Source organism: Monosiga brevicollis, genomic scaffold (assembly GCF_000002865.3).
Source record: "Monosiga brevicollis MX1 MONBRscaffold_4 genomic scaffold, whole genome shotgun sequence".
Lineage (NCBI taxonomy): Eukaryota > Choanoflagellata > Craspedida > Salpingoecidae > Monosiga > Monosiga brevicollis.
In genome coordinates, this window is record NW_001865041.1 from 1,866,920 (window position 1) to 1,879,774 (window position 12,855).

General features: G+C 54.3%; 2 protein-coding genes across 2 annotated transcripts; one reads left to right on the forward strand and one right to left on the reverse strand.

Moving 5' to 3' along the window:
* Positions 1–152: 152 nt before the first annotated feature.
* Positions 153–4,064, forward strand: MONBRDRAFT_36264 (uncharacterized protein; the record flags this gene model as incomplete). The annotated part of the gene is made up of 5 exons (XM_001743739.1): positions 153–756; positions 910–1,211; positions 1,345–1,415; positions 3,368–3,835; positions 3,913–4,064. Coding segments are annotated over exons 1-5 (1,317 nt in total), but the record flags the coding sequence as incomplete, so codon positions are not given.
* A 5,390-nt stretch (positions 4,065–9,454) lies between these two features.
* Positions 9,455–12,221, reverse strand: MONBRDRAFT_15180 (uncharacterized protein; the record flags this gene model as incomplete). The annotated part of the gene is made up of 9 exons (XM_001743985.1): positions 9,455–9,554; positions 9,642–9,811; positions 9,930–10,034; positions 10,157–10,277; positions 10,409–10,549; positions 10,665–11,017; positions 11,132–11,648; positions 11,754–11,903; positions 12,136–12,221. Coding segments are annotated over 9 exons (1,743 nt in total), but the record flags the coding sequence as incomplete, so codon positions are not given.
* Between the last annotated feature and the right edge of the window lie 634 nt (positions 12,222–12,855).

Here is a 12,855-nt window from a genome sequence, read left to right on the forward strand (position 1 = left end):
TGGAGAGAGCCCACGGACAGTATTTTCGCTGTCACGAGCGCTCTGCCCGCTCCCGTCGCGGCTTGATGGCTGGTTGTTTGTTCCTTCCTCGCTGGGGCAGAGCCCTCACTGCGTGTTTTCCTTGGCGTTATTCTTGAATGCATGAATGACAGGAGGTTGATTTTGGTTCTGTTCTGTGCAACTGACGGCGGTTGGACAGGCTGTGGCTAGCTGTCAACGCGTCGCTAACTGGAGAGTGAGCGGAAAGTATCATGGCTGCTGCTGCAAGTCTCCAGCCCTAAGTGGTTGTTGTTCGGCTGCCATTCATTCCTGTGACAAGCGCACAGCTCTGACACTCCCTCTACACCGGGCAGTCAAAGTGCGCGTCGAGCGGGCTGCCTACACACTCCTTGTATCCACGTGCTCAGTTTGAGTGCATGGTGGGGCGTAACCATGGCGGCCATGGACGATTTGGATGCCCTGCTGGATGAAGCAGAGAGTCTTTTCACCAAAAAACCAGCCACTCGACGAGTTCGAGGCATCTCTGAGCCCGTGCGGCCCAATCAAGCTCGCCTTCATCAGGCGCGTTCCCCCAGCGCCGTGAGGCGCTCACCGCGGCGCTCCTCGCTCACCCCTTCTGAGAACCCTGTTTCGCCAAAGTCTGAAGCAACTAGCCTGCTGTCTGATTTGGCCGACCTTTCAGCGACGCGATCGCGACCCCATCCGGTTGGCAGCTCAGCTCTGGCCACCAGCACCAGCTCATATGGCTCGACCAAGGTATGTTTGGTGAAAACGCTGGCTCTGTCGTCATGTACGCAAGATGATGAGGCTTGACGTTCTTTCTCTTTGTCTGCTGCTGTCCTTGTCTTTTTTGGACTGTTTGTCCGTCCCTTCTTTTCGGTGCTATGTCTGTTGCCGTGCTTCAAACAGTCGGGCGCAGGGCGGTTGAGCTCAGCGGCACGACGCGTCAAATGCAACCGCCTGATTCTTGCGGGCTCTTGCACCCCTATGGGCCTTTCCACCGGTTCTCGGCCCAGGTATGCTTCGACACGGGATCTCAGACGCGCTTGGCTCGAGTGCGCGAACAGGATCGTTGCTGCGCCCTGCTTGTTTAAGCTCATGATGATCATGGCGTGGTGCCTGCCGATCTCCAGAGCTTGTGACCGTGCGCGCTGCACCAAGTGCGATCATGCCGTCCTCCACTTTGAAGACGCGCGCTGGCAGTCCGACTGGTACGTGGTCGCCATGCTTGTACTTTTGACACAAGTCAAGCATGTGGACAACCGTCCACACCTGAGATTCCACACCTGAGATTCCACACGGGACCTCATGGTGCAGTGTTTGTGCACGTCATGCCAACTGTAGTGAGGTTCTCTTTTTTCGAAACTACGTCCCGAATCGGGTCAAGCTCAGCACCAAGATTGATGCCCTCCCGGGTAAGACAGCTCGGTTCGGCGAATGCAGGGTGTGTGAGCGTCAATCCGATTTGTAACTGCCGATTGTGGTTGCAACATTAGGGTGGCGGGCTTATGCTTGTCAGTGCCAATGGCATTCCACCGACTCTTCGGGTGAAGGCTGTCCTTCGGGCATTCCCTGGGTCTGTGGCAAACATCCTCTTGCCGGCTCGTTGGAAAAAGCATAAAGGTATGACTGTAGGCATTTTATATTGACAGGGGCATCTGAACAGTTTGCAAAGCTTTGACGGTTTTAATTTTTTGTCTTGACTTTGTTGCAGTGCTGGCCGAGCCATGTCCAGAGAGACCGGGCCAAATCTGCTCGTGTTTATCAGAGGCGTCGAGTGGCACAGGGCCACTGTGTGAACACCCATATCATTTCACCGAGTTTTTTTTATTGTTTTGTTTGTCATCATGCTTTTTCGTCATAAATGATCGCCAATTGAGAGTTGACTCGCAACGGTCCATGTTCTCAAATCAGGGCGGTGTTATAGGAAGCATCACTCGGACACTGTGAACCATCATGCCTTAGACCGGGTTCTGCTGCCAGCCTCTGTGGCGAGCGATTTAGGAAGAGGAGTGCCTTGCCGATCTGTCCGCTCTCCGCCCCAAGTCCAGAATCGGATGTCAGATCGCAAATTCTGTATCATTTTATCGCAAAAAATTTATAGTGGGCGGTTCAAGCCAGAGGATGTTGATTCCCACAGCTGGGGTGGAGAATGGCAGCGCCATCGTCACATCGAGCGCGTAGGACGCAGCACTGCCCTCTCGATGTGTTGACCACCAGTTAGACGTGCTGTGAGTCTTTGGGTTGCTACCCATGCCCTCATCTTGCTCAGATGACCCGACCTACACACCCGACCTACACAACATAAGATCTGGCACAGAACAAACAAAGAGAGAGAGCAAAAGAGAGAGAGAACAAAAGAGAGAGAGAACAAAAGAGAGAGAGAACAAAAGAGAGAGGAGAGAATAAAGAGAGAGTTGACAAAGACCAACAAAAGGAGAGAGAGAGAGAGTTTGAGAGAGAGTTTGAGAGTTTGAGAGTTTGAGAGTTTGAGAGTTTGAGAGTTTGAGAGTTTGAGAGAGAGAGAGAGAGAGAGAGAGAAAGAGAGAGAGAGAGAGAGAGAGAGAGAGAGAGAGAGAGAGAGAGTTTGGGAGAGAGAGAGAGAGAGCGATGAATTGGTGAGAGATGAGTATCTCAGAGAGCCACTGCCATTCCACTCTTTGACCTCTTCCCCTCTTGTGTGTGTTTTTTTACTTTTTTTTACTTTCTGTCGCGTTGTGCTCCCGCTGTTGGCACTGTGCGTACCTCCTGCTTGATCCAGCTGGCTGGCTGGCTGGCTGCAGCTGCAGCTGCTGGTTGTGGTGGTGGTTGGAGTAGTGGCAGCAGTGGTGCGGGAGGAGTTGGCCCGCATCTCGCGACGCCTGAATTGTGGTGTGCAGGTACGCAACTGCACGTCCTCTCGAGATTCGTCTTCTGCCGTGAGATCCATGATTCGAGCTCGAGGCCCGTCTGGCATGAGTTCTTCCTCCTTGTTCTCTTCTTCGCTTCCATGCCTGCGTTGAGCTGCACATATCAATCTCTCAAAAGAGCCGGTTCGCTGGGTGTGGTGTTTTGTTGCCCGTCACCATCACGGCTTGTCCATTGACATAGGCATTGCGAGCGACTTGACCAGCTCGAGTTGGGGGACCCTCAGCACAGCAGCTGCTGCGTCCACTCCCAGTAGTGCCATCACATCTTGTCAAGTCTGGCGTGCCGTGATCTAGCTATCGACTGCTAGCAGCCCGTTGCACCAACCGTCCGTTTGTTTGCTCCCGATCGCAATCTCGGTCACCCTGGCTCCGCCTCCCTTGCTCTGCCACTCGTGTCTTCTGACCTGACTTGGGGAATTTCCCTCTCCACTTGCACCGCCCTCCCCCAATCACCACAGTCACCGCCAAGATGCCTTGGCCTTTTGGAAAGAAAAAGACCAAAGAGTCTCGGTCTGATAGTGACGCGTCACAAACCGAATCCGCAGCCGCGAGCGCCGTCAAAAGTGTGGCTGCCAAAAACAAGAAATCTGCCACTCTCAAGCATCAGACGAGTAACACGACCGTATCTGCGGCCGTGGCTGCTGCTACCAATGCCGCTGCCACCCCGCATGAGCGTCTCTCGCGCTGGCTCCTACGCTCCAAGACCCGGCATGAAGAGCCCCAGATTCCGCCCATGGTCCGCAACTACAAGGTTCCTGCAAACCTCGAGGAGCTCGTGACCGCCCTGACCGCCACTGAAGGCACCCCCTTTACCCGGTTTTTGAGCAACAAAAAGACTTCAAGCGTCCATTTGCGCCTCGATCTGACCACCTATCAGATCAACTACTACACCGGTGGTTCCACTGAAGGCCGTCCCACCGCATCGAGTGCGTGCCCGTGCACCCCCCCGCGTTCCCTCTACTTCGCTTTGCCGCCAGCACGTCGTTCCACTGGTTCCTTGCAGCGAGCGATCCACCCAACCAGACCCCACAGGCCACCTCGTACCCGAGAACTGATCTTTATGTTGCTTCACGTCATTGGGTGTGTGCGGCGTTTGCAGTCAATCTTTTCTTCCTCCAAGAAATTCGCATTGGGGAGGATGCCTTCAACACCAAGGTGAGCCTTTGTGGCGAGTGCCATGTGCTAGACATCAGGCGTCTATCCTCCGTTGGCTGCTCACCTTCAGCCGCCCAAAGTTTCCCTCTCACTTCTTCACTGCTCATGTGGCCTGTTACTTACTTCTTTTCACACAGGAGTTTCGCATGTCCTCTGCCCTCAGCGACGGTGTGGACAAAGAGTGCTGCATGACTATTCTACATGGCGCCGAGTTTCGCTTGAAACAGTTTTGCATCGTGGGTGAGTCATTCTTTTGCTGTGTGCACCCAAAGCACATCTACATCGCGTAATCTGGCCGAGTCTCGCCCGGCTGGCTTTCCTCTCACGATCTCGACGCTCCGCATCGATGCTTGCTTTTTATTTTTCCTTCTTCCCTCTTCAGCGGAAAGCCCGGAAATTGTACAGCAATGGGCCGAAGGATTGTGGGCCTTTGCTCGCCATGTCCAGCCGGCCCTGTATCGGTACGCCTTTTGAGCCATAAAATTGGCCTCGTCCTTGTCCTTTACTGTTTGTTCTTTCTTCTTTTGCCGTTCTTTCGTTTTTTTCTTCAAAAAGGCTAGCGTGTCTTGTACGCATGTTGTGCAACTACTGCGCTTGCTACCTTTGGTGCTCCTGAATAACTCCACGTCGTTGCTTCCACCGAATGCTTCTCTGAGTCCTCGTGCACTGATGGTCGTCCTGTCCCGAACCATATCTTTTTTTGGGGTTCTACACACAGGCCGAGTATGGTCCTAGACCGTTGGCTTGAGTTGCAATGGCAAGACATGGAGTCGAACAACAGCATCAACCTGCGCGAAGTTCGAGCTTGGATGTCAAAAGTCAACTTCAAGCCCTCCAACCGCGAGCTACGCGACTTCTTTGACGCAGTACGGACCAAGCCCCGCAAGGCAGCCCTTTCCGGCCTCTCCCCACTCAGATTCAGGGCAAGCGCTCGTTGGCATTGCGGCTCTTGACGCGTGGTTGCTCCTGCGTGTAGGTTTCCAAAGGTAGCTCTGCCATCAGCAAGGACGGGTTCAAGCAGCTCTACCACAATATCGTGGAGGCCAAGAGTGTTACAAACTTTTTCCAACAGTTTTCGTCCATGCCGTCCAAGTCAGTAGCCATCCATTTCGTTGTATTCTTGGGTGCAACCCATCCCAGGCACGGGACACTTCTGATCTCATTGTTGTCAATCCTCCTCGGCGACAGGACGGCCCTGACAGCAGCCGATGTCAAGACCTTTTTCATCAAGGAGCAGGGTGAATCTACCGTCTCCCAAGCCAAGGTGGACGATGTCATGAAGCAATGGGGCGCCGAGGATGGTACCACGATTACCCTTCAGCGCTTTGTGGAGTACCTGTTCTCGGCTGATAACAGCCTCTGGAATCCTGACGAGGATCTGGTCTATCAAGACATGTCGTACCCGCTGGCTTGTTACTTTATTGCCTCCTCGCACAACACCTACCTCATGGGTGATCAGCTGCGCAGTGAATCCTCAACCGAGGCTTATGTGCGATGCCTCCGCGATGGCTGCCGTTGCTTGGAGATTGATTGCTGGGATGGCCCGAATAACGAGACCATTGTTTATCATGGCCACACACTAACATCCAAAATCAAGTTCCACGACGTGCTGGAGGCCATCAAGGCCAACGCGTTTGTCACCTCCGACTACCCCTTGATCCTGTCCATCGAAAATCATTGCAGCGTGTCGCAACAGCTCTTCATGGCCAACGAGTTTAAGCGCGTTTTTGCCGAAAAGCTCGTCATTGAGCCTGTCGATGGTTGTGATGACCCCATGCGCGACTGCTACCCCAGCCCCGACCAACTTCGCCATCGCATCATCATCAAGCACAAAAAGCTGAAGGGTGACACGGACACCGTCGAGTCTAGCCACAAGGTACGTTTTTACAGCATGTCAACGCCCACACCATCGACGCGGCCGAGGCGATGCACTGTGTGCCACGGCGCTTCTCACACTCTCGCTCTCCATGGTCTTCCTTGTGCCCGCAGATGGAGGATGATCTGGCTTTTACGCGTAAAATCGGCTCCTTGCACCTCGAGGACCACATTAACTCAACCTGGTACAAGCACTACTTTGCGCTTAGCGATTCGCGTCTGTTTTATGCGGAGATTGAGGACGACGAGGACGACGAGGATGAGGAGGATGAGGATGAGCAGCAGGATGCTGTGCCTACCAACGAGGCTGATCTCCATTTTTCCGAACCCTGGTACCACGGTAATATCGACCGTGATCGCTCCGAGGATGCACTCCGTCTCTATCGCGACCAGGAGGGCACCTTTTTGGTCCGTGACTCGGGCACTTTCCGAGGCGAATACACCTTGTCTTTTGTGCGTGAGGGACAGCCGCAACACGTGCGCATCCGCTTGCGGGACGAGCAATACTACCTCACGGATGAGGTGGCCTTTGACAGCTTGTACGAACTGATTGAATACCATCGCATGGTGCCATTGCGAGGCAAAGATTTTACTGCCGTGCTCCAACAAGCAGTGCCACAGCCCGCCTCTCACGAGAAGAAGAACTGGTTTCACAAGTACATCACTCGTGCTGGCGCCGAAGATATGCTCAAGCGCTTAAACTTTGACGGCGCCTTTCTGATCCGCTCCAGTGAGCTGCAACCCACCAACTTTGCCATTTCGTTCCGCGCCGAGGGCAAGATCAAGCACTGCCGCATTCAGAAGGAGGGTCGCATGTTTTGCATCGGCGATGCCGAATATGAGACTCTGGAAGCCCTGGTTGACTACTTCCAACGCAAGCCCCTTTACCGACGCATGAAGTTGCGTTATCCTGTTGATGACAAGCTGCTGCGCGAGCAAGGCACTGAACCCGAAGAAGACATTTACCGCTCGGACGATCTTTACCAACAGCCCAACCCCACCGGCATGACCAGCAACAACACCAACGTCAACTGCCGTGCCCTGTACCCATATGCGGCCGCGCAGCCAGACGAGCTTTCGTTCCCGGCCGGTGCCACCATTACCAACGTGGTGAAGAAGGATGGCGGGTGGTGGCAAGGCGATTACGGCGGACGTATCGGTGGCTGGCTTCCAAGCAACTATGTCGAAGAGATTGATCACCGCCGCATGGCCAAGGAAGAGGAAGATGACCACGAAAACCTGCTGGGCTCGCTGGAGAAGGCGTTTGTCGAGTTGAAACACATTCAGATTGTGCCGCGCGAGCCACGCGGCGGCCAGCAGTACATTTTTGGTATCATGGACCTTCTGCGCCCAGACAAAGGGTTTGACGCAGCTGCCGACAGTGAGGACGATATGAACGACTGGATCAAGGCCATCGAGTTGGCTGTTCATGAGCTTCAGCAAAAGTACGTGTGTGTGTGCGTGTGTGCGTGTTTGCGGCTTCATGCCGAGGCTGACAGCCCTTTGTCCATGGGATGTTCACAGGTCGGCCAAGCAGGCGCGGGGCAACAAGAAGCTGCGCATTCACTTGGATTTGTCAGATCTGATCTACTACTCGCGTTCGGTGCGCTTCCAGAGCTTTGCCGATTCGGAAAAGGAGGAATACTACAACATGTCCTCCTTCAATGAGAAGAAGGCGTTGTCTTTCGTCAAACAAAATGGCGGCCAACCCATGGTTTGTTTCTCCCCTCTGCCACGACAACGGTGTCGTTTTAGTTTTGTTCGGCCCTTCGGCCTCTTGTCATCCCGCTATTTTCGAGCGTTCAATTGCATCACTCTTCCCCTGTCGACCTCGTAGGAAATGTCAAACTACTGCATTCGCCAGTTTGCGCGCGTGTATCCCCAGGGCAAGCGTGTCGATTCGAGCAACTATGACCCGCAAATGATGTGGAACTGCGGAGTGCAGTTGGTGGCCCTCAACTACCAAACTGGCGATCGACCCATGTGGCTGAACCATGGCTTCTTCCAGCGCAACGGCCGCTGTGGCTATGTGCTCAAGCCTGAGCGTCTGCTGAAGCTGGATTTCAATCCCTACGAGTATCGCTCCTTTGCCGATGATGTTCGCCCCGTGGCCGTAACCATCAAGGTCTGTTCGTCTCCTCGAACTGGATAGAGCGCCTCCAATGGGCGCATGCTGCTCTCCCTCCTTTGGTGCTTGTTGATTTTTTTTTTGATTGATGCCAAACTTACGTCGGTGCTGCTCGTTACTAGGTGATTGCGGGACGCCACCTACCCAAAACCTCGCGAGGCACTACTTCACCGCTGGTGGAGCTGGAAATGTGTGGCGTTGAGAACGACCACAACAAGTTCAAGACGCCTACGGTGCCTGACAATGGCTTCAACCCGACCTGGGACTCTGACTGTGCCTTTGACGTCAGCATGCAAGATCTCGCCACCATGCGCATTGTTGTGCTGGACGAAGATATCTTTGGTGAAGCCAACGCCATTGCGCAGGCCTGCTTTCCCTTGGGATCAGAGAAGCGCCAGACCTTGCGCACGGGCTATCGCGCCATCGTGTTGAAAAACGGTGCCAACGAGCCCTTTGAGCTTGCCAGCCTTTTGGTGCACATTAGTGTGACCCATCAAAACCAGGATGAGAACTACATGTCTTTGCAGGAGCTTCGCTCCCGAATGTGTGCCCAGATCGCTGAGCAGGAGGACCTGGTGAAGCAAAAGTTGCTCAAAGCTCACCACGGCGAGGTGCTTGACGAAAACTCCGAGGCCCGCTTGCGCCAGCTCAACAAAACGCTGCAGGATACGGGCTCTCAGGTATGTGGTTTGGGTGGCTCGTTGGTGCTGCAAAAGCAGAAATGGGCGGTTTTGTGTTCGTCCAGTGTGCTCATGCTCTGTGTGCGATCGCTTCACATCATATGCAGCTGATGACGCAGCCTTCCGTGCGCAAGGCACGTGGTGCCACCAGTGTGCGAAGATGATGAGTCGCGCATGCCTGTTGATGAGCACAAGGTTTTGATGTCAAGAACGATGCGCGAACGGCCGTTGCGAGGCGGATCTCCCAATTCAGGAGCATCAGTCATCCACCCTTGTTTTTGTTTGGTCACTGGCTAGCTGCGGTCAAGGGGAGGACCATGTGTGTATATTTTCAACTGTCCTGGTCTGAGAGGAGACAGAAGTTTTGTTTTTTTGTTGTTTTCTTTACCCTGCTTGCCCAGTCACTAATCGAGAGTGTCTTCTAGCCTCTTTGTTATTCTTTTAAGCATTCTGAACGCGCACGTTTGATTATGACAACAGAGGTGCATCAAATAAAGCACACACACGCTGCAAGTAGCCAAGTACAGGGACCACGGCAGACACCATGCAACACGCAGAAAACTGGTTGTCCCACCAAAACACAGCGCAAAAACAAACACAAACCAAGCATCCGCACGATGGCGCGCAGCACAGCGCAGGCCTTGATGTGCACCACAAACTGTTTTTGGACTCTTTTGAACGGCACCGCCTGGCAAAAGGGCCCTTAATTATTCCAAACCAAAGCCTTCAGTTTCCTCAATCGCCATGGTCAACTTTTGCTTCATGGCTTCCTTCGTCTTGTAAGGTGGCAAATCGAGGCGGTTAAAGCTGAAGGACAAAGCATGCCGTCAAAGGTGAGCTGCTGGAAAATTGCGTTTGCCAAAGCAAACTGCGGAAAGGTTATGTGGGACATACCACGTGTGGCTGCGCGGCAGCGCTCCGTGATCGTTATAACGCTCGATGCAAAAGGGTTGGGGTCCATTGCTGCCCTGCAGCTCGGCAAAACCACCCACGGGCAGGCGACAGCTGCCCGTCACAAATTGCAACAAACGAGCCCGTTGCTCTTGCGTGAATTCGCGCACCACCTAAGAAATTTGATAAAAGTGAGAAAGCGCGAAGGCCTTGAACAACAAAGGAAGAAAAGAGGGGATGGTGGCGCAAGAAGCATGGACAAGGTTGCAGGGGCCATTGGCAGGCACGTACCTCCCAGAACCAAGCGACCTGACGATCCTTCTTGCGATAGTTGCGATAAATGGTGTGCTTTTCCCACGCATCCACGTCAAACTCGGCCATGCCGATCAAAAGCAGCTACAGGATATGCCAAAACCGGAGAGCACGTGAGACTGAGCGTTTTGGTCGGGTACATAACACAAGGGATGTGCCATTTCTGCACACAGGACACGAAGGCGCCTAAGCAGACGCCAACACACCTCCATCTCACGCTCGTCAAAAAACTCAATGGCCTGATGAGGCAGAATCTCATGGAAGCCCATGAGGAAGGCCTCGGTTTGCTCTTCGACACCCCGCTTCAAGCGGAAATTCGCCATGAGCCTGCAGGGCGTGATATGGGCGCGAATGCCAAGTCAGTTTCATGAAGCGATTGACTGGCACAAGGGCCAAAACACGGCTAGCCGAGAGGCTTTTGTCGAGCCTTGCAAGCCGGCGAGAAACAGGGTACGTACTCGACATATTCCTGCTTGTTGGCATCGGTGACCTCAATGTCTTTGCCCCCAGCCTTGAGCTCCACCTCTTTGACAGCACCAAACTCGTTGGAATCGGCCGTGAATACAAGGCCGAGTTCAAGATCGTCAATCTCGTTATTCCTGAGCGCACACAGCACCGGGTCAACCGAGTCAAGTCAAAGTGTCAGAAAAGGAAACGGACAGTCAGTTGAATCGAGCGTAACGGGTGCAGCGGCATGCATGGGAAGGGACGCACAATAACCAGTACAGATTCTTGTAAAAGTCAGGATCAACCGTCTCCAAGTCCTGCAAGACAAGCTTCTTGTTCAAGAGGCGCTTGTAAAATGGAAGGGTAAAGCCATTGTCGATAAACTTTTTGTGATAGATGGCCAGCGCCACGACGCGGCCCACGAAGCGGAAGTATTGCAGATGCTCTGGGTTGACGTGGGAGTTGGGGTTGATTTGCAGCTGGTAATTGTTGGCGGTGGCGTATTCAAAGAGGCAGTACATGGGGTCCAGCATCTCGTGGGAAATGAGGAAGAACCATTCGCGCGCAACACCACCGTAATCCAGACCCTGCTCGCCTTGAAAAGTGATGAACAAGCGACGCTGCAAAAGGCGTGAAGAGCAGAGGCATCCGGTGAATGAGGGGCATTGGTGGAGAAGTAGGCACAGGCGGATCTCGTGCGGATCTAGTGTCGGGCATACCTTGAGCGTGTTAACAAAGCCTGTCTCATCTGGGTGCTCGCTCATGATGCAATCAAAGGAGTCCTGAAAGAGAGAGCTGCGGCGAATAGGCATCTTGAACTGGCCTTGGACCTGGGGGCAGTAGTGTTTGTGTAGGCACCAAACCTTGTGCTTGAATTCGCGATGATATTGTGGAATGCTTTTGTCCGGACCTCGCTTTGCCAGGTCGAGGCGGGGGTCTCGAAATGTGGTAGATCGTGTGTTGTGGTCGACAAAGTAACGTCGGCCATCGGTGGTGCTGCGAATTTCCCAGCCGGCGGGCAACGGCATGGTCTCGACCGAAGCCATGGCATCCTGCAGACGCGGATCCTCCCACTGCGTGTGGCGAGCAGGGTGATAGACGTAGTAGGCTCGCCCCTGGGGGGTCTGCCGCTGCTCCCAACCGGGTGGCAATGGTCCCCGATCATCGTGGGGCTCAACTTGTTGCTCCACTGAGCTTGAAAAGCCGAGTGATCGCTGTCCATGCTGCTGTGCAGCCTGCGCCAGAGTGGTTCTGTAGATTGACCGAGCGAGCGCGGCATCAGTGACAAGGTTTGGGACGGCAAGAGCTGGCGCGAAAAACGAGCAGGGGGCCAAGAATGGTGCCGGTGATACGTACTGGCCCGCAGCAAATTGGCGGCGCTGGCTGAGGAGATCGGCATTGGGGCGTTGCCAGGTTGTGGAGCGCGAATTGTGATCGACGTAGTAAACGCGACCACGAGCATCGCGACGGATTTCCCAACCCTCGGGCAATTCGCCAAACTCATCGCTAGTGACCCGGCCCACAGCGTCGCTCCCACTGGTCGAGTCGGCATTTGTTGTGGCACCAGCAACACCACCCGCGCTGACGGCCGTTGGGGCCACGGCGGGTTGCTGGGCGGCTGGGTTCGAAGTGGCCGGACTAGCCGAAACTATGGAGAGCAAATCGCCAAGTCAGCCATACTCTGGGGGGTGGGTGGGGGGGGTGGGGAACGGGGGTGAGTGGGAGTGTTGTCGTGAACATGCCTGGTGGCTGCCACGAGGTGGTGCGATCATTGTGGTTGACGTAATAAAGGCGGCCTTGGTCAGTGGCACGAATTTCCCAGCCTAGCGCAGCATGGCACAAGGAAAAAAAAAAAAAAAAAAAAAAAAAAAAGGGTGGAAAACAAGAGGATATGAAGAAATGAAAGAAAAGAGGAACGTAGCATCAGCAAGGCAATCCGACAACCAGGGGTGAGTGAACAGCGTCATGGGTCGAGGCGAGCGAGGACGGTCTTATCGCACCGGTTGGCATGCCCTGGCTGGTCGGGAGATCGTTAATGCGTTCTACTGGCGGCAGAGTGATGGCGCCAGCGCTGGCGGCAGGGGTCGGTGCGGCAGCAGGATTTGCAGCCGCAGCAGTGGCGGGTTGGTAGCTCTGCCCGGCGAGGCCGATTTGGAGAGTGATGAAACCAGCAGCAGCGCCTTGCTCAGTTCGCAGGGGTTGACGCAGGTCCATCTGATGGCCTTGGGTGGCGCCCGAGGGAATATCAGTGACATTCAGCTTGGTGAGAGCTAGAATCGAGTCGGCCCGGAATTTGCTACGGGCCTTGACAGTCATGGTCAGGACTGTTTCAGCATTGACCAAGCTAAACCACAAGCAGGAGAGACGGTTGCAACAAATCGCGGGTCAGTCAGCTCAATGGTGGTGTGGCGCCGGTGAAGTAAAGGAGAAGGCGGGGGGATGATAAGAGCAGGCGTAC